The 21,836-nt window shown below is 40.6% G+C and overlaps 1 protein-coding gene across 1 annotated transcript in view; it reads right to left on the minus strand.

Moving 5' to 3' along the window:
• LOC311444187 (amine oxidase [flavin-containing] B-like) overlaps positions 1 to 20,488 on the minus strand; it is a 49,217-nt gene extending 28,729 nt beyond the window's left edge. The window contains exons 1-3 of the mRNA XM_084535159.1: positions 20,375 to 20,488; positions 2,738 to 2,832; positions 1,611 to 1,748 (exon numbers count right to left, since the gene is read on the minus strand). Of these exons, the coding sequence (XP_084391285.1) occupies positions 1,611 to 1,748; positions 2,738 to 2,832; positions 20,375 to 20,420 (279 nt within the window). The 5' untranslated portion in view covers positions 20,421 to 20,488. The remainder of the gene's footprint in view (positions 1 to 1,610; positions 1,749 to 2,737; positions 2,833 to 20,374) is intronic.
• Positions 20,489 to 21,836: the final 1,348 nt, after the last annotated feature.

A 21,836-nucleotide genomic window follows, 5' to 3' on the forward strand; every position in this document is an offset into this window, starting at 1 on the left:
AAAACCTACTTCCTAGAGACCCAAAGAGGAAATGGGGTCTGAATTACAAAACTAGCAGCCATGCTTGTGCTTGCTGCTGACAACAGATGAGGCCCACAAGTCAGCTTCAGAGTTGGCAGTACCAAGTATGCTTCAGTGACTTAATGGCATGGAGCTGGGACAGGGGAGGGTCACGCTGGGTGCTAGGAAAAGGTTCTTCACCAAGAAGGTGGTCTGGCACTTGGACAGGCTCTCCAGGGAAGTTGTCACAGCACCAAGCTTGCCGCAGTTCAAGAAGTATTTGGACAATGCTCTCAGACAGGATTTGATTTTTGGGTGGTCCTATGTGGAGCCAATGATCCTTGGACTCAATGATCCTTGTGGGTCCTTTCCAACCCAGGTGATTCTGTGATTCTCTGACTTCTGGTAGTATTTTGGAAAACCCCATGCTAGGACAGCAAGGTTGTCCTAAGAGATGGTCATCCAAACTGGCCATGTCAGTTGTCTTCTATCATTAATTTTCCCTTCATGGCACAACCTCCTGCTGGAGGAGACTCTGAAGGCTAAATAGTGTGAACAAGCAGAAAAATTGTCTTTGATGATGATACCAGAAGCATACTTAACAGAACAGTGAGGATGTACCCATCAGTTCTACCACACCAGGAGTAATTTTTGGTAGTCATCGTACCAAAGTGCTTTGAGAACATACTTCTTTTTTTTTTTATATATATAAAAACTGAGAGGGAAAAGTTCTTGAAAACAGGTGGTAAAACACCTTTTCTCTATCACTGTCAGTTTAAATATGTCAACATTTTCCTTAACCTTTGATCAAATACCAACTACCATCTGACAAATATTTTGCCAGTCATTGCACAATGTCTTTTCTTAAGGATATAATGAAACTCAATGTTAACTTCCTCAGAACTAACATAGAAAGTATCTTTTCTATGGAAGTGCAACACTGCTCTGTAACAGAAAAGGAGGAAGAATCCACTTTTGGATAAAACATAGGATGAAGACTAAGAAAATGTAGGCTTTTTATCAGCCTTACTGTAGCTTCCTGTCCCAGACTGTTTGGATCTGCCCACACAAGAACACTGGATTGCCAGAGACATTCACTATTCCAATTGCAATGCCTTTTGCTACTCTGGACTTTAGTTTCCCCATCCACAAAACAGATTTATCCTGACATGTTTATTTCAGTCAGGATAATAGCTGCCCTTGATTTAGAAAGCCTACCCTCAGAAACTTTCAGCCTGATTCCAGATACTCTCATTTCCCAGACTTGTGAAAGGACCTTTCAGATACCTTGTGCATGTTATATGAAAGCTGGCATGTACACAACAGTCACAGTTGTACTGTTCAGAAACACTGAAGATTTTTGATAGCTTTTAACTAATAGCTCAGACTTGAACCAAAACATCAGTTACCAGGATGCATATACAACCAGACGTGCATGCATATAGTAATTTGTAGGAGTTCTTCCTTACCAGCACACTTATTTTTCTCCAAGAAACTCAGAAGATGCATACTGAAACTGGTATACTCCAATGTAGCACAGCTGGTAAATGATGAGAAAGGGGATCACTACAACTTGTCTGTCTACAGCAGCAGGCTTGAGAGCATCTTACCTTGACATGGTGTATCAGGTGCTCAACTTCATTCACTTTATATGTCTCTATTCCCAACTCCTTAGATAACCGCAGGAGACGATTCTGTGTTGGCCCCACATAGGCTCCTCCAAGGTCCACATATTTAACTTGCTTATTCTAGTTTATCACACACAACACACAAAAGGAAAAAAAAAAAAAAAAAAAAAAAAAAAAAAAAAAAAAAAAAGATTAGAAAAATAAGCCTTTTGCAAACACCAGACAAATTAAAAGAGCATTCCGGAAGAATTACTCAATGGAAACATTCCTAGAGCATTTTGGCAAAGATTCCTCTCCCCATGGAAAACTCCATTTTCTTGTTAAGGGTTCGGGAGTGGCAATTACCAAGAATCTCAGATATGGAGCTCATAACCAGCTGTTATAAGACTGTAATGTAAAATTGGGTTATTCAACAAAAATGAGAAGACCCTGGCAGGCAGACAAAGAAAGAGTTAGAGAGGTTTGTGCAGTTCTTCCTTGGTCTCACCAGCAACTAGTTCAAACAGACTATACTGGGGAACAGCAAAGCTGAGGCTTTCTGGCAAGCAGAATGGGAAGGGATCTCCTGAGTCCAGGTAGGGCACACGGTAAAGGAGTGAAGGAGACAGGTTGGTTCTAATCACCAGCTACCTCTGCCATGCCTTTAACCAACATTGCTCCCCACAGGGTGTGTTACAGTTCAGCTTGAGTATCTTCATGGCACAGTTGGCTTTAAAGGTGTCTTTTCATAAGGATTTCACCTGAATCTCTCCCTGGGAGAGGATTCTGAAACTTAGCTAATCATGTTCTTCTTCCCAGAGGAACAGAGTGATGAATCCAGAGCCTGCAGATCACATGGGAACAGTCTGTCCCATCACTCTGCTTCTCTTTTTCTACTCTTGCTTGTACAGTATCAGGAAATTTCCCACCTGCTAGTGCTCTCGCAATTTTCCCTTAAGTAGGACCACTAGCAGGGAAGTTAAATAAATGAATGAATAAAATTATATACACTATTCACATAGCATATTTATAATATACAGATATATATCATACGTGTGCATAATTTTTCATTATACATGTATACATTATGTGTGTATAAATAGAGCACAAATGGGTTTGGAGATAATTACCCTTACAGTGAAAGTTCTTCCCCCAACCCTGTCATTGGCTTCCAGCAGTACCACATTCAAGCCTGACTCAGTCAGCAGTTTGGCTGCCGAGAGACCTGAAAGAAAAGAAACGATTAAAAATTGGGCTAGGAACTGGTTTCATTCCTTATCCATTTTCTCCACACATTTTTCTTTCATCTTGTTATTCCTGATGCTGAGACACCAAAAAAAGAAGCAAAGGAAATACAGGAGGGAACATCTCATTTTAGTTTTGATGGCATAAATCCTTACAATTGCAGAGAAAATATCAGTCAGGCCCTCCAGAAACAGAGTCAAGACGCTATGGGAATGATGGGAACTACACAGGATGTATAACACGGAGGGAATGCAACTTGCCATCTCTCAGCTCCATAAGATCACCTCTGTCTTCCACTTCATCACAAATAAACAGAGATTTGTATCAACCAAGGTTCTCATTTTGGTCACATGTAGATGACTTTCTGGTGGGACAGCAAGAGATGCATTCTGAAAGGTAGTGTGGTCCTCTTGCACTGGTAGGATACGTTGAATAAAGTTGAGCACAGACCAGGCTAGAAGCCACACTCACACAGCATAATTTATTTATCCCCTTCTGGGTCTCTGCTTCGTCACCATCAGAAGGCGATTGGTTTCCTCTTGATGTCCTAGTACATGTAGTTTTTGAGGAGGTGGAGGTAAAAGTGGAGTCAAAGGAGATTGTTCTAAGCGTAAGGCAGCCACGGAAGAAACAGCAAAAGCACTGGCAGGAAAAACAGATGGGCAAAGCTAGCATGGCACGACTGAATGAAATGGCATGACGATGATACAGCCTTTATATAGCAACCCTAGATAGACTGAGTATTAATGAGAGCTACTAAAGGTGCTAGAGAACATCCTGGTGGTCAGACAGTGGCTTGGGACCAGGAGACCCAGGTCCTGTTCCCAGCACTTGCAGTGAACCAACCAAGCTAAGCTGGTTAAATCACTTAAGCTCTTCGCTTCCCCACCTGTAAAGAAAGACAATGTTGTACACCTATCTTTTTAAAGGACTTTAGCATTTTCTGGGGAAAAAAAAATAAATAAAGGCAGTAGATGTTTCCATTAAAAGATTATTTTATCCTGCTTTTATTTCCAGCTTCATGAACTTATTTATCTTAGGTTTTCACAGAAGTCCTAGTGAGTAGAGAAAATCAATAATGACACTGCTATCAAGGTCTTTCCATACTTCCTTATTGAGGAAATTATATTATAAAAACATCTGGCTGAATCAGTAGTCTTGACGACCCTCACAAATATTTGAGGATGCCAAGGAAGAACAACATACAGTTAAAATAGTCATGGTGTGCAAACATGGGAAAGATCTCCTATCAACTTTTGAGAAGAGATTGGTTCTAGAAGGAAAAATAGACAACAAAACTCCTAAATAATATTGCTTACTATGCAAAGAAAGAAGTAAAAATGTTGCTTTTTAGAAAAGACAAATATTTGATCAGCCAGGACAAGACCAATAGTATTTATTAATAATTTACAGAATGAATACGTAATTTGAAGGCTGCTATCAGGAAAGGCTTCTGCTGGCTTATCACGCTAACTGATATTGACTAATCAATTAATAATAGTCAGTGACCAACACTGATTAAGCAGAATAAGATTTGACTTTCTTTATGAAAATCTAATGAATAAACATATCAGTACAGCTGGGAACAGAACAAGATTATTCCCAGGAGCTGAACAGAGAAGCATGTGAAAGGAGAGTTGGCTAGACTCAAGTGGATGTTTGCACAGGTAACTGCTGCCAAAGGCAGGGGACACAGCCACCCTCCAGCTCCTTTCCCACAGCACTAACAGAAATGCCAAACACATAACACCGGGGATAAAGGGGGAAGAAGTGAAGGCAGGGGCTCCGGAGGTCCCGATGGCACTACAAAGAACCAGATCAGACCTTGCGGCATGTGCAGGACAAGACTGGATAAGGCAAGACTGCTCTTGCAAATACATTTCAGCACAGTATCAATAGCTAGGTATCTTGCTGTTTTTCATATCTCATACATTTGTCATCCTGGTATTGCCAAGGTACAGCCACATTGCCCCTTCACTCTTTCTCATGGAGCTGGACCACAGACCCCCAAAGGGGCTGTTGGGTGTTTCTGCAGTAACAGCGAGAGGGCTGGGTGCTGCAGAGAGAGAGCTCTTAGCCACAGCGATACAAGGACAGATAAGGTGGCAGAAGAGAAAAAAAAAAAAAAGCTTATTAAAATGGAGATGAATACTGGTGGACAAGCATCAGGCACGTGGCTGGGGCTCACTCCTCAGAAATTAAGAATTGCTGTGGGAAACTCCTTACAAACTACAATCTCTTTTCTGGCCAAGAGCCAGAGGCTGGGCGAGAGGCTTCTCTCTGCTCAATACTCCAGTAACCATAAAGCATGCACCAAGCCTGTCAGGAAGTCTGGAAAAATCTGTCACACAACTGTCCTGTAGGTAAGGTCTCATCCTGAGAAGTTTAACCCTGCACATCTTTCAGATGTTTCAGTGCTGTCCCCGGCTCACCTGTCACTCTCCATCACTAGCAAGAGGAAGATTAAATTTATTTATATACTTTATATTGTCCACATTGCTAAAAAGGGATGAAACCAACCACATCTGAATGCTAAGCTTATCCAAAAATGTGACTAGTGCTGTTGTTACTCCCATTTCTTATACAATGTTTTGCCACACAGTGACACCATACTCTCCTCCCCGGGAACATTTCTACCAAACCTGATCTGAATTGCAATGTAAGCCTGGACCACTTCTGCCACTTGGCTGAGGACAGGAATTTGGTCCAGCATCTATGGCAGGACAGCTCACAGAAGTGCAACATAACCTCATATACAGAATACGTATATGGTATGTGGTTATGGTATATGGTTAAGCAGCCCCAGCTGCAGCTCCGCTCAGAGAAGCAACATGCAGGCAATTAATGCAGACAATGAAGAAGCAAAGATGCACGGTCCTATTTGAAGCCTCAGACTATGTTAAAGCAGGGAAGCCTTCGTCAGCTACCATGGCAATCCGGTATCTAAATGCTCCCACTGGAGATACTGGTAAGCGATTGCCTTCCAGAGGATGTTATAACGTAAGTTCAAGCCATGAAAATTGTTTCTCCATCACGCAGCACTTAGCATTCATGCAGATCTTACCCAGATGTAATAATCGCTAGGATTATTTCATCTCCACTTCCAACTTCTTTCTTTCCCCTCTGGTATCTCTGTGCCTACTCAGCACCCTAACTGCACCGTTGGATTAGACGGCTTCATTACCACCTCACTTCCTAACCTTCACACCTTCCTTACAGTAAGAGAGCAATTAATTTGTATTTGGTCTTTTAAATGGTAATCTTGAATTTCTGTACTAGGGCAGAATCCATACTTAGATTTGGACTGACAAGTGTGACAAGAGTCACATTTTTCCTCTGGACCTCACGAATTATGGACTGCAATGAAGTCCTAGAGTCAAACAGATCTATTTAAAAGCATTTCTAAGCACATGTTTAAAAAATGGATCTGAATCTTGTATCACTGCTGTGATTCTGCTTGGAATCAGCAAATTTACTGAAATACCTTTTAAACCTTAGCATTTCCACAAAATAAAATAAAATAAAATAAAATAAAATAAAATAAAATAAAATAAAATAAAACAAATTGAAAATAAAAGGACAATGTCAGAAGTTGCATCTCTGATACTTCTCCAAATTACATTTGCTTTTTCCTCCATTATTTTTTTTCATAAGATGAAAAATCATCCTATGAGAGATCATATTATCTCTCTTCTAGGAACAAAGCATCTATCTTCTCTCATATACATAATCGTAAAAATCACCCACAAATTCTTAATTTTTATTCCGGGTGTGGAGACATTAAAAAAAAAAGTCTCTAAACCAATGGCATTCACTTAATACTTTCCAACATGACTGTCAGAAAGTTGTTTATTTTTATAACCTTAAAAATTTCTCTCTCCAACTAAAACTATAGGTTGAGAATGAAGAACAGCTGCCATCATATTTGTACTGTACTTGCTTGGAAAATTTGTAACGCTGATTTTGCATAGTCACCTACACAACTCACACCTGGATTTCCCTGAATTCATAAATATCGCTGACATTCCTTTCTCTTTATTTACTTATTTATTTTGGCATCAAAGGTATGTTTACACACTACTGGCCAGGGGAGTTTTAAAATTTGTAACACATACCAGACATTTGCCACTGCATACAAGCCTTATCTGTACAGGTAAGCTAGAAATTTTCACCGCCTCCAGAAAAGGCAAGGAGCTGATTTTTACCTTTGTTGAGCCCCCACAACTTGGATATACATAGTGAACAAGCTCTACACTAGCTCAGCTCGTTGTTGACAGTGTACCTACTCCTTGACAATGGGTGTTTTAACATGGGCCAAATTCTAATTTTTCCACTGTGTTTTTGCAGGTGTGCCCACACTGCAAGTCATCCTCCAGTCCAAAGCTGAAGATATGTTTCTTTAAGTCCTCTTCTTCATGAGACCAACAGAAAACAAAAAAATAAAAAATAAAAAAATACCATAACTGATTATATATAAACTAGTAAAAGTTGAGTTCAGGGTTGCTACGGTCAATGAACTCAAGTATTTCTTAACAGAGACATTCAAAAATATTAGTCAGACCACCTTGGTCCATGGACATTCAAAATCTGCTACATTAGAAACCTCAAAATTTGCACTTGTCTTATTGATTTGAAGTCTTATTTTGAGCAGAGACACAGAAATTTTATTTTCCTAATGAAAGCAATGAGTTTCAGATCATCATGAAAACTGAAGTAGGAGCAATAGGACAGCAGGAAACAGCCTCTAGTTGCACGAGGGGTGGTTTTACTTGGATATTAGGAAGAATTTTCTTCTCAGAAAGAGTGAAAGTAGTGAGTAGACATTGGAATGGGCTGCCCAGAAAAGTGCTGGAGTTGCCATCCGTGGGGGTATTTAAGTGTACAGGGTGTTTAGGGACATGGTTTCATGGTGGGCTTGGGACTGTTAGGTTCATGGTCATACTTGATGATCTTAAGGGTCCCTTCCAATCTAAATGATTCTATGATTCTAGCTGAAATGTTAACAAAAACAAACAAACAAACAAACAAAACATCAAATCTGTCAAAACCTCCACAAAGTTACAAAGGTAGCAACAGTGCTGTGGGATGAAATTGGAAACAACTGCTCTGCTTCTAGATGTCTTCACACAGTAACCCTTATCTACCTGGTCTGGTGTTGTATTTCTCAGGAATACATACAAAATGCACATGGCAAATAAATGAGTTTGACCAAAATGGTGCTCTGTGTCCAGTAAAACAAAACACACCTGACTATCAAAATACACCACAGAAGACATTTCAAGGAGAACTCCTTTGTTGGTGGTTAGCATAATTGCCATGTTTGACTACGGGCAATAGGAAGAAATAAAGAAGAATATGCCCTAAGCGGTTAGGGTAAATCCTGGGGGAAGAAGAGAAACACTCCTTCAACCAGAAAATCTCCTGTGTTAAGTTCCTAGCATCTAAAAATTAGATCAGTTAATGGAAAAATTCTGTTTGCTGCTGCTTAGACCTAATTACTCTAAAATTCAAATTAAAAAAAGCCTCCTTGCTTATCCTTAGGGTTCTCTGACCTCCTTTTAAGAGTTGTCCCCAATTCATCCTGTATTTTCAGTGCCATTAGCAGGACACAGTTTGCATGTCACTGCGATACTGAAGTAAAAGAAGGGATGGAGACTACAACCGGAGGAGAGACGTGTTCTTATCTGCATCCAAGCAGCCATTTTGCACCAGTGGCTTTTCTCCTTGAAACCTTCTATGGCTTCTTTATTGCATTAGTGTGTCAGAAACTGCAATTTAATAGCATTGTTTTTGTTTGTGTTGACCACTCTAATGAGCACAATCTGATTACTGCTCCGCTGCTGAGAGATTGAACCTGGCACTGGTCACCTTTAACTCCGTCACTCATCATTAGTCAGCTAAAATATTTTAATTGAAATAATGGCTTCAGACAATGTAATGCCTGTAAGGCAGTATAGGTAAAGACTGTAAGGGAAAAAAAAAAAAAAAAAAGACTTTGGTCCGGGTCTCGGTGAGATAAGGTGATACAGGCGTTTTTTGCAGCTTTCCTCGCCTCACGGAAAGGTCAAGGGATTTTTGCTTTTGTGAAAAATACTTTCCCTTTATAAATTCAAGGGACATGCTCAGAATCCTAATGGGAGGTCTACAGAGACAGCTAAGAGCACAATGCTTGAAACTCAGTTCACATCAGACCGACAAAGTGCTTTCAGAAACAGTGAGAATGCACAAGAGTGAGCTTTCCTTCTTCATTGCAACCTTAATCCTTAGTGCAGACAAGGTCTGCAGTATCCAGATCCCTCTAGGAGTTCTTGATGGTAATCCTTCTGAAAAGCAAAGGGCAACAAGGATAATGAGGTACCGCAACCCAACAGTACCTTTTATTAACTTAGTTTTTCTCTTCGATCACGTATGCTTTCAGGGTGAAGGTACCCTTTTCACCTCTCCAATTTGGGCTATATCTACAAAGGTATTTTAGATATTTTACTCAATCTCATGGAAGAAAGAGACAAAATCATAGTTCAGAACCTCAGCACAAGGTAGAGCTGGGTCTCTGTAAATTGTCAACTTGGTTATTCTCAATACCTTACCTCCGTGCACTGAACAGCACAGTGAAAGGTATCAAAGCAACTCTTCTGCTGCAAGTAGTTGTAGTGTGGGGAGAGATACTCTGTCTTCCTAAGCTTTATCACTGTGTAGTAATGCTTGATAGCATTAACATGAATACCATTCACCTACAACACTGAAGATCTTAAAGCAACAGTTTCTGAAATCCCAACGAGCAAAAAAAAAAAAAAAAAAAAAAAAAAAAAGACATTATCCATCTGCCTATCTGTTTAAAACGTACATTTACTTAAAATATTTCTACACAGGACATAACATTTCTGACTAGGATACAGAACTCCATGAATAAATATAATTTACTTTTGTTAGCATTTCATTGTCGAGCTGAGGCTATGAGATTTTCCATTTGAGAGCTGGCTCTGTAACCTGTCACTGAGGTCAGAATGAGCATCCCATTGAGTTAATGCGACTTTACGTGAGCATCAATTCTAGTCCCAGCCCTCAGCTTTCTGTGATCTTTTCCTTCTGGCAGTGCTTCTAGATGATTCATATCCATAGTGCAGGGAGCTGTGTTTATTAAGTAGAGTTCTTTAACATTAAAATCATTCTATACAAACTTGTTCCAGGCATCACACCTTGGAAGTGATACAGAGCCCAGCCAGCGATGAGTGAGACAAGCCAAGTGGTAGCCCCTTGAGCTCAAACACTGCCATATGAGGACAGTTCATGGCATTTGTGTGGAAACCCAGTGTCTTTGGTGCAATTCTGCCTCAGCTCAAACACTGAAACCGTATCTGTCCTGCCCTTGACCAGGAATTCTCTTAAGCTCCTGTTATATTTTTACACTCAAAGTTTTCAGTGAAATTTTAGTTTGACAAAACTGGGCACTCCAGCATTTCAAAGGATGAATATTTCTAGGATGAATAATCATATACTCAGTATTTTGTTCATATTATGGGCTATAAATATAAATATTCTGCATGTCCTTTGTTACGGCCCCAAGATATGCTGAAGAGCTCATGTCAATTGCATTATTATTATTATTATATTACTATTACTATTATTATTATCTGTAGTGCAGTATTATCTCACAATTTCAACGCCAGGACCTCCTTCAGCTTAAATCATCCCTTATCCTGCTACTTTACAACTTAGGTTGCTTCTGAACACAACAGGCAGAGGAAAGAAGCAAAGCAGACGCAGATAACTGAAAGACAAGGTAGTACTACATCAAACATATCCTAGCATTAGAACAAACAAAGCTTAGCACAATGACCGGGGCATAACTCAGTCCCTTCCTGGCTGAGGCACTACAAAGATAGCTTACTAAAAGTACCCTTTTAGGTATTACTGTTACAAAAAGATATAAAAGCAAATAAAATACCAGCCAAATTTACTCTGGAGAAGACGTCTTCCTTCCATACACAGGAAAATGGAGAAAAAAAAAAGACTAACCTAAGTTTGGAAAATTCTGCAAAATTATGAGCAGCTGCCTCAAAAGAGAAATGCTTTTTTGTTAAATCTTGCATGTTCTCAAGCAAAGAATTCTTCTCTATTTTTTTTTTCAGTCTCCTAAGGAAAAATATAAATGCTCAAAACACTTGATCAAATAGATTTGAATTTAGATGTTAAAAAAAAAAAAATAAGAAAGAAAAAAACAGACTACCACTCTCATATATTGACATTAAGGAGTAGCACATAATTTCTCACAGCTCTCAGTAGCTGGTTACTCACAGGCATCCATTTAGAGAAGGTCAAGTCACAGGGCAGATAGCAAAGCTAAGCAACTACATCCTCATTCTGTGGCTGTTCATTTTACTTTATCTTTTGCTTGATCTTCAGTGAACTTCTGTCACTCAGTTGCACCTAATAATTATGGATTTATGTTTCCAGAGCATGTCCCAGTGTCAGTGTCACTTTGAAATATTCACTGTGCCATGCCCTAGAAACTCTATAGAAGCTTGTATCATCTACTTATACATAACACGTGTACAAGAAGGTACACACATGGACACACAGCCTAGATAATACTAGCCTTTACAGTTTACAAGGATTAGTGAACATTTTATCTATTTAAACAACAGAAAAATGAAGAAGAAACCCACTATTGACCAGCATCCTTGTATAAACACCATGCATGCCTGCCAGCTCTTTGCTGATATTCCAAGAGATCACTTCATTTTTTGAGGGCCAGCTCAGGATGAACTATTCCCAGGCTGAAGTAAATGACCAATTGGGCTGAGATACCAAGGGCTAAGAACACAGATGTCATCCAGAGAAGCACAAAAGACAAAAACTGAGTAAGATTTCCAAGTGACTGTCTTCCCTCCATCTCTAACTGCAGGCAAGAGAAAGCACAAGAGCTAAGCAACTTATTCTACATCTATGCTATGACATAAAAAAATACTATCATCAGATTTGAACCATTCTGATAGAACACGTGGGGGGTGGGGGGGAAAGGTGAAGGAAGTACAGAGGTACAAAGAAGCACCCAGATAATAAAATAAAATACTTTACAACTCTTTCCTCTCCTCACCTGTGCTCATTATTTAGCATAAGTTACTGATTTAGCCTCTGGGCAATCTAGCTTCATAAATATTAATTCATATTGGAACAAAAGAGGTGACTTGCTCCAGTATTCAATGTGTTCAAACACAGATCTATCACTAGAGCAAACACTGCAAGTTTACACGCACACTACCCAGGTCATCAGGATGTATAGTATGAACTGGCTGTTTAATCAGCTGTTCCTGTGTGCAGTCAACCAAGAAGACTACATTTGATGTTCTAGCTTGATGGTATAATTCATATATAAAAACTAGCTGGCTGAGCAGCAGGAGGTTACAAAGGATTTTTGTTTGGTTGAGGTTTTTTTTTGCTTCTCACTCTCAGCTGAGTATATTGGTAGAAAATGTGATGAACAGTACAGACATAAACAAATAGATAGGGAGGCTTCAAATGGATTAAAACTTCATGAAACTCTTTAACCTCTCGAAGTATGAGATGTCAAACAATGGTCACCATCATAAACTAATCATTGTAACTGCAAGGTGCCAGAGGCCCTAATGAACCAAGGCCAGACTCTTCCATCTGCTGCTGAGCACATAGAGTAAGCACAGCAAAGGTAAGGCAGTAAGGGCAAAGCTACATACTCACCTTGCTCAGATATAAATCATTATACAAGATAACAGCATAACTTTAGCATTGAAATTATACATTGAAATTATTATTGTTATTTTTTTTTTTTTTTTTTAAGACATATCTGAGGCACACTCAGATGGAAATTAACCAAGCCACTAGCTTTCACCCAGAGACTTTTCAGTTCACCAACAGTGCTGCCTGTTCACCAGGCCAGTACAACTTCACAGATGACGTATATGCTTTGGCTTAGGTCTGTGTTTCATCTCATCCTTACATAGTAAGCTTTCCGAAGCAGGGACCATTCTGTCTCACACTGAGACTAGGTGTTACACCGTGCATTCCTTATTCTTAGCTATGGCACCAATAAACAGTAAAAAATAAAAATAAAGAATTAATCAACCATTTCACTAATGCAATCTCTGTAGTATAACATCATTATAAAAGCCGGTGTTAAAAATCGGCAGATATAAGATGTATGTAGCCATATATAACATGACCAAAAGTAGCTTCAACTCTCTAGACTGGACTGCCTTTTCTTCCAGGGATGGTCTATACTCTGTGTTCCCTCATCCCATCCCCTGCCCTTCCTTCTTCTGTGCAAACAGACACAAATGCCCTGAGAAAACTCTGAGGCCCATCATGTCCTTAAGCAGTTCCCCTGCTCTCCACCCAGAGCCGCAAGGCAACATCTCTGTGGCTTGACAGGCGCTTTCCAGCATTAGCTCTTTTGCTAGGCCACCCAGAACTCAGGATCTCTAAAACTGAGACACGGAAAACTGACAGCACAGAAGCTGGGCAAAGTACAAGTGCATGGATGGGTTATTTAAAATAATACAAGACACTAATGATTCATATAACAAGGTACTATAGTGTGCTCCTATTGACCATTGAAATCAGCAAAATGTATCTTTAAACAAGGATAATACGTTACAAAATTATAAACCTTAGACCCATCAGTCTGTATATAAACCAGTCAATTGGATGAATGATCACATTTTGACAAACCATCTCATAAGGCTGCAAGAACCTTAATATCTGACATAAGTTTCCAAGGATGAAATAGGTTATCGGCCCAGGAGGAAAATCACGTTAAGTTCGAAGATGGCTATATAAAAATTAAATGATTGAAACTGTAATGAAATGAATGCAATTTCCTCATGAAATTAAAGCCCAATTGAATGATGACTGATTTCAGAAATCGTATAACTGAGTGCTTTGTAAGTACATCAAGATACGTTCTCTGTAAAGGGAAACTAAAGAAAGGTTTTCAATGCACAATGGCTTCGCTTAGCAAACTTCTATAACCAACGTAAAATTTACACTGTATTACTCTGTGAAGTATCTGCTGCAGAAGGGAGACAAAACACAAAGGCAAGCTCCTCCTGGAGAAGGGCAGTGACACATTATTGCTTTTTATCTTTAATTAACACAACTATTTCACTACAGCTGTCAATTGTGCTACAGAGAAGCAAAATGGAGTGGTGGGAAGCATGCCAGAATCACACAGATTGTTTACATACACAATAGTAACTTCTGAAGAAGAAAAGCCTTCCTGATTGACTAAATTATGCATAAGACCTAATTCATTGTCATTAGCTACTGTGTGAGATATGCAAATATAGAGCAAACTCTCTGCTGGTTTATGATACTACAAGCGGTGCTATAAGCTTACCTCTGGGACTACCGGGGCTGTCTGTGCAAGCCTACATTGCTCAGGCTTTCTGTCTACTAAAGCAGTAAAATGAGCCTATCTGGCTTTTTGCCACAGTTTTCCACCTTTTGGTAAGACAACCAGTACCCACCTGCTATCCATAAATCCTTGCACACTCCCAAGCAAATGTCAGACATCCTGAGCACACCAAGAATGGAGCCAGAGCAGCGAGCTCCTTGTCACAACCTCTGGGACTGCGGGCACCAGAGTTTGACCTGGACTTCTATCTCTGCGGTGAGTAACATCTTCCATTTGCTGGAGACAGACCCTACAGTCACTCACTGCTTGGGGGTAAGCAGGCTGAATTATGCGTCTTTAAAATTACTCCTGTCCTTGATGAAGGCAGGAAGTAAAACTGACAAATCAGAATTCATAAATATGCAGAACTTGATCTTTTGGCAATTTCTTGATGTTACAAGATGAAAGAAGGAAGAAGGGGAGGAGAGAAAAAAGTAGGCAAGGAGAAGACACTAAGGATGGAAACGGGATGCACGTGCACATCTGTGGTTAGGATGGCAAATTAAATTACTTTTGACTGCACCTTCATTGAAGAAGAGCACTAAACTGAACAGTTTTCTCTCTCCTTGTTACTACACTTGAACTGCAAAAATTAAAGTATTCCAAGAAAGCAAGTTTGCAGTGTTTATGCTAGTAAATAGTATGGGACAACAGGAGAAGATTTGCAGAGCAAAACAGTTGTATCCTGAATACCTGGTGTCATATCCGTGAAAGGTGCTTTATTTCAGACTAGACTTCATAGACTACAGGCTGAACATCCCATTAGGGCTTGGAGTTCAAATGGTGAGCTCCTAGAGCATGTGGTCTTATGCAAAAAGGAATCCAATTTGCATGCTTGGAGCTTTCTCTGTGATACATGCCATAGAGCAGTAAGTAGGGTCAATCAGGAAATCTGCTCAAGGCACACAACTGAGCTGGACCCATACATTAATGTATGTGAATATCTACTACCACCTCTGGTGTGGTTAGGTGGTAGTCCAGTGCTAAACTAGACTCAGACAAGTCTACTGAACTAAAAGCACCACTGCAGGTGTTTGCCTAAGTAAACAATGCACTGAACTTTCTTACAAAGGACTTTCAGCCTCTCTGTCTAACCTTGTTTGTCAAAAACATCTAATTCAGCAGTACAGATAAGAAAACCCTGTGAACTTTGCAGTTTGTAACACTGACATCAACTGCTATGCGCAAACTTGGGTTCTCCAGCAGTTCTTCACATACTAGTTACTCAGGAATCGCTTACACAAAGTTTTGTTATCCCGATTTACCTTTATTGCTCCTTTCAAGGTGGTTTTCACATTTTGTTGAGTAAACACAACAAACTTTCCCTAATACCACCCTTTCATAACAGTTAAATAAGTTAATGGAAAAGCTTTTCTTAATGATGTACAGCTTTGAGCCTTAGGAGATGAGGTTGTTCCTGCAGACAGAACAGAAAGCTTCTTATCAAATCAACTTTCAAACCTATTAGGAGGTATCTATCGGCCAGTGACTTACAACTACTGCCCCTGCTTCCTAGGCTACCAAACTATCTCAAAACATTACACAGCTGCCTTCTGTACTTTTGCTGTGTATTGCCAAGGACTGTGTGATAAATCTAAGTCAAGTGGTAAGCTCCAGCTAATTGCCTCATGTTCTTCTGCAGTAGCCAAGAACATAGTTGAAACCAAAAGGAAGAACTCCTGGTAGCAGAGACAGGCAACTGAAAATATCAACAAAGACCTTCACAGTGCCAGCTGATAGAGAAACATCCCAGATTCTCTTTGCCTGATGCATCCCAGAGACAGCAGCATCCCTCTGAGAGGGACTTGGAGATGGTCACAGTCCTCCCACATGCATCATCCCACTCAATGCATCATCTACGCTACTTCATCCATGCCTGTGTTTATTTTGTTTTGTTTTAAATAGGTGTTTAGTATAGGACCACTATATTAGGTATGTTCTCCAAAAATAGTGCTTTGTTTGGCAAACTGTATCTTTCCAAAGGATGACTACTATGACAGCATAAATTTCTTCCAGGGAGCAAAAAGAAAACATCAATTAAGTAGTGCAGGCTATGAATCTCATTGATACTTTTCTTGCAACGTCTCAGTTTTGTTTCAAATAAGAATTTTGCCCTTGGCTTCAGTCTCTTTTAAAACAGATTGAACATCTTCAGATAATAGCCCCCAAAACACTTGACCTGTTTTATTTAAGTAAATTGAAATTGTCTCACAGATGGAGTGAGAGATACAGTAATTACAGTGTATTAAGCCTTCATGCAAATGAAGAGCAAGACTTACGAAGAGCACAGAGCAAACTGTATCTCAGTAACACAATGATAGGTATGTAAATGTTTTATAAACCTAACATTTAAACAGAAATATTTTACGTTACAGTAGGTTTTGGTTCTAAACTTACAAGAACACATCAGGCTTCTTGAGAACAGGAAAACACTACGCATACAAATGCTATTCACCAGAATAACTCAAAAAAGATTTCACTTTTGAGGAAAAATAAATTAACCTCACTTTGATTGCAAAATCTACACACTGGTAATTTACAAGAAGCATTTTCTTAAGTATGACTGGAGCAACACTAGGTTAAAATCTGTTAAGTTCTTTTGAAATAAACAAAGGAAAGAGGTCTCCATGGCAAAAGCAGGGACGGGAAGGCAGTTTTGAAAACATGTGGAGGAAGTTTTTAAATGAAATATCTGAACAGATTCCAAAATTTCATTTAAGAAAATTTCTGTCACCAGTGTCTGATTAATTAAGATAAGCAAGTTTGATGACACAACCCCATACTTTTCTCAATCATTTCCATCCTCGTGCTTCAGGAGTCCTTCACAATAATAATGGTAAAAATAAAATAAAAAATAAAAATTAAAAAAGATGCTTCTGAACAAACAGAAGATTTTTATTTTTTTTTCACCATGCAGGTTTCAACTCTCTGAGGAACTAACTACTTTTTACATTTCCAAACTAAATATTCCTTAGTACCTATCATATTGCATACAGTTTGTGGGATATGTTTTTTTTTGTATATATATGCATTTTTTAAGTTGAGAAGTTTTCTTATAAAATATTACTTTTTAATTCAGGCCATTCACAAAAGATGTCAAAGCCTTCCGAAGACATTTTACCAATAAAACGGGACCTCCTTTGATGCAGCCCAGCATATGGTTGGCTTTCTGGGTTGCAAGTGCACACTGCTAGCTCATGTCCAATTTTTCATGCGCCACTACTTGCAAGTGCTTCTGTGCAGAGCTGCTCTCCATCCGTTGATCACTGAGCCTGTATTCATGCTTGGGACTGCCCTGACCCAGATGCAGGTCCTTGCACTTGGCCTCGTTGAAGTCCATGAGGTTCACGTGGTCCCACCTCTCAAGCCTGTCCAGGTCCCTCTGGGTGGTCTGGATGGTCTGGGTGGTCCCTTACTTCGATCATATCAACTGCACCACTCAGGTTAGTGTTGTCCTCAAGCTTGCTGAGGGTGCACCCAATCCCACCATCTATGTTGTTAGGTTTTTCACAGCCATTTTTTTCCTCCCCTACATAGGAAATATAGGAAATATATTTCCTCCCTAATATATTAGATGATACTACCTAAATCTGAGTAAAAGATGGGCAGAACTGCTGCCAAAGAGGGTGAGAGCAGTGCAAATGGAGTTTGTATTACCCTAAAATAGTAAACAAATAGAAAACAGAAAACTGAATGGTGTGTCTGTGGCATGTTTATTCACATCTTCACATCAGCACAGCAACTTCTTGTTTCTTCTGTGATTAACTTCTGTGCTCATGGCAGTAACAGCTAGCTCAAGAACACTTACTCTGAAGGTCAAGGGAGCAGTCCGCTGTTTTACATCAGTGCACCTACTGATGCCTCCCTCACCTAAAGGCACTAACAGCAAAGTCTCAGTTGGCTGCTCCTGAGTCAGCTTAGAAACAGCGACTTTCCAAAGGAATGCACAAATCAAATCTGGAGCAATAACAAACCTGGTCTCCAAAGAGTGACCCATTTCAAAAATCATATGCTTCATTTTCCAGTCAACAGGAGAAAGATCTCAGCAGCAGTCTGGCATGTCTGCAGGAGTTTTCAATAAGAGCAACGAGATGGAAAACCATATTTTTATCACCTGGCTGCCAGACCAATGATTTTTACAAAGAAACTTGTGGATAGAAGACAGAGGTGAATCAGGAGTGGTTTATAAAAGGTGAAGGAAAGCCACTGAAGGCAGTTACTGATTTTTATGTGTATCTATTTTTCCAGCCTCTGTGTGGGGGCAGGAGAAAAGTTGCTACACCATGAGAGCAAAGTGCTTTGGAAAAGATTTTGTTTAGAAGAAAGTGAATAGAAATTTGGTTCCTCACAACACCCTGCCACTTGCTTTTAGCTGCAGGTAGAGAAGAGCAAAGCACACAACTGAACACGACACAGTACTGCTGCTCTGTTCTGCTCCAAGAGTGTTTTCAGGAAAACATATGGAGGCAGCGCAGGCCTGCCATGAAAATATTCCCATGGCAACAATGAAAAACGAGTTATTAAAATCTGTTACACTAACTCTTTGACTCCAACTCATTAAAGAGAAGGAACCTGTAGCGTTGCATCTGTACAAAAACATGCCACTGAAGATGTTTTCATTTAGAAGACATGAATAGATAGTTCCCAGTGGTTAATTTTCTGTAATACTGTCATTGTCAAACAAGTTAAAAATTAGCCATAATGCTGTGCTTACAGTCATGTTTCACAAAACAGCGTAAGTTAATTTTTGCTAACCACATGAACAAACTTTAAACATTCAATAATTATTCAGCAGTTTCTTATCTGGGAACCATCCTTAGAAAATGATGCTAATGAGTTTAAAGGACCAAACTGTCTATGGAAATAATCAGTGCCTTGCCAGCTTGTGGTTAAGGCCTGGGGAACTAACACAGCATTATTCACTACATAATCCCATGCTGCACACCTTAATATAATGGTTGCATAGAAATTCTGTATAGGAATAAGTAGTGGAAAAATTAAAAGCCACAATTAAAGAAAAAGTATGAATTAAATCGTATGTTTGGTGACACATTTTGAGTAATTTGTTTGCAGGTTGGCAAGAGATGCTGTTTGGATCCATGGACAGCTGCACATTCGCTACGCACTAATGAGATTAACGTTTCATTAGCACCAGGTCTATCATATTGCACACCTCCCAACAGACACAGGCCAAAAAGCAGCTGTTTGATATGGCGAAGGCACAGAAGAAAGAAACAATTGCACATAACACGATCTATTTGGGCACGTGCATCTGTGAATAAAATGCACGAGTTTCTTTGTGAGCACGCACAGGTCTTCCAGCAGGATTAGGCTAAAAGCAGTAGATTGCCACCCGGTGCAACACGGCTTCCAGGCCTGTTGTTGCTTTCTGCAGGGCCATTCACAGTCTTAAATCCATCATACCTGTGCTGGGGGAGGAACTAGAAACTTGCAAAATGATCCAGCTCTTTTTTGGCATTTTCCCTTTATGGGAAAATGCTCTAAACAGAAAAGACCCCAGGATTTTAAACTAGTGATTTGTGACTGAGGTGCTCTGCATAATGCTCCTGGGCATAGTGTAGAAGCACCTATCCCTTGTTTGCCCTGAACTTCCAGGGGCAGGAACTGGGGGGGGATTTGGGGGATGCTGGGGCTGGACAGTGGAAGAACCAGAAGAATAAAATAAAATAAGATAAGGTATGATAAAATAAGATAAGATAGGATAAAATAGGCTAAGATATGATAAAAAAAAATGAAATGAAATGAAATGAAACGAAATGAATAAAATAAAATAAAATAAAATAAAATAAAATAAAATAAAATAAAATAAAATAAAATAAAATAAAATAAAATAAAATAAAATAATAAAACGAAGCCAGCACAACATGACACTCAGCCTGGATGACGGTGACTTTACAGGTAAATCAAGCCACCAGCGCAGCCCCTCTCCCCCACCGGCACCGGGCAGCGCCCAGCTCCCGGGGCGGCGGAGTCCCGGCGCCGCCATCCCCACCGCAGCCCACCGAGCGGCCGCCGGGGCTCATCTCATCCCCCCAGGGTGGCTACCGGGACCCCGGCCCTCCGGACCCACCTGAGATGCCGCCCCCGATCACCACCACGTCGCATTTCTCTGCCATGGCGCTGCCCCCCCGGCCCGGCCGCTCCTCTCCCGCCCTGTGGCGGCGGCGGTGTCTCCCGGCCGGCTGCGGTGGGCGGGCAGCACCGCCCCGCACCGCACCGCACCGCCCCGGGTGAGGGGTGGATACAGCTCTCCCTCGCCTATCTCCCGCAGGGTGAGGGGAGAGAAGCCCCTGGTGTAGCGGAGCGCAGCCCCAAGGTTGTAGTCACCGTGGGCTTGCTGGTTCTCCTAAGGCTATGTTGGGGTCTGGGTCCTCGGCATCTGCTCAACGCACCAGGGCCACCAGCGGGAACCTGCGGCAGCCAACACTGGAGTTGTCGCCTCTGGAGGACCTGTAGGATCAAGTGACTGCGCTCCCCAGTCAGGGCTTTCCTTGAAAGCTCGTCAAAATAAACTGCACCTCATGCCAGCTGCAGTTTGACCTGTGCAAGAGAGTCTTGCTGAGAGGTGGGGTCAGCCTATATGCTGAGCATCGTCTGCCTAGACCCTCAGGAGACAGACCTGGAGAGAAAAAGGCTGGCCCATCCAGAAATAACTCCGTCAACAAATTCACCTTGAGCCTTTAGGCTGGTTCCCTAGAGATCCAACAGGCTTTTCCATTTCTTGGATTTTTACTCGATAACTGAGGCTCCAAGAGACTGGAGGTGGTGTGCGCAAACATGCTTCCCCAGATATATCCATACAGATTACATCTAGAAATTATGTCAGTTATACTTGACCTTCCACACTCAGCTAGCTCAAGGCAGAAAGGATCCAGCCCTAAGACCCTTCCGAACCAAAGACGCTTGGCAGTCTATGCCATTCCTTCTTTCTTGGTGCCATACATTGGAAGTAAGCAATGGCAGTCTGGACAGGGTTCCCTCTGCCTCTTCCATAATAACTCGAGTGATAGATTGTGGTGTGCAGAGACAGGGACGGATATGATAGGAGTCACAAATATTGACTACAGCAGGTGCAGTCTTGCCTTTTTAAGGAGAATGAGGAAAATGTGGGAGTTTGGAGGCAGAATAAAGATGGGTCTAGGTCAATTACCTACAAAGTTCATCACTTATGGACTCATCTTCTCTTTTCCCTTTGCCTTTGTGTTTATTGGTGAGGCCTTGATGTGGTGTTTTAGGGGGGCTGAGGAGGCACTGGATCCTGGTGTGTGTCAGAGGCAGTAGGAAGACAGGCATGTGTATGATTCAGAGAGATGCTGTGAGATGTTTGCATCTAATTGCCAGCCCAGCAGAGCTGTGACACCTTCACATACCCTACGTGGGGCCCAGGAAATTTTCTGTTCCATTCTTATTGATCAGCTGTCTCTGACAGTTTTACGTCATTGCGAGCATGGATAGCAGTAAATGTGCCCATCTCCTGCAGTAAAAATAAATAAAATAAAATAAAATAAAATAAAATAAAATAAAATAAAATA

The sequence above is a fragment of the Aythya ferina genome, assembly GCF_964211825.1.
Source record: "Aythya ferina genome assembly, chromosome: 1".
In the NCBI taxonomy this organism is placed as follows: domain Eukaryota; kingdom Metazoa; phylum Chordata; class Aves; order Anseriformes; family Anatidae; genus Aythya; species Aythya ferina.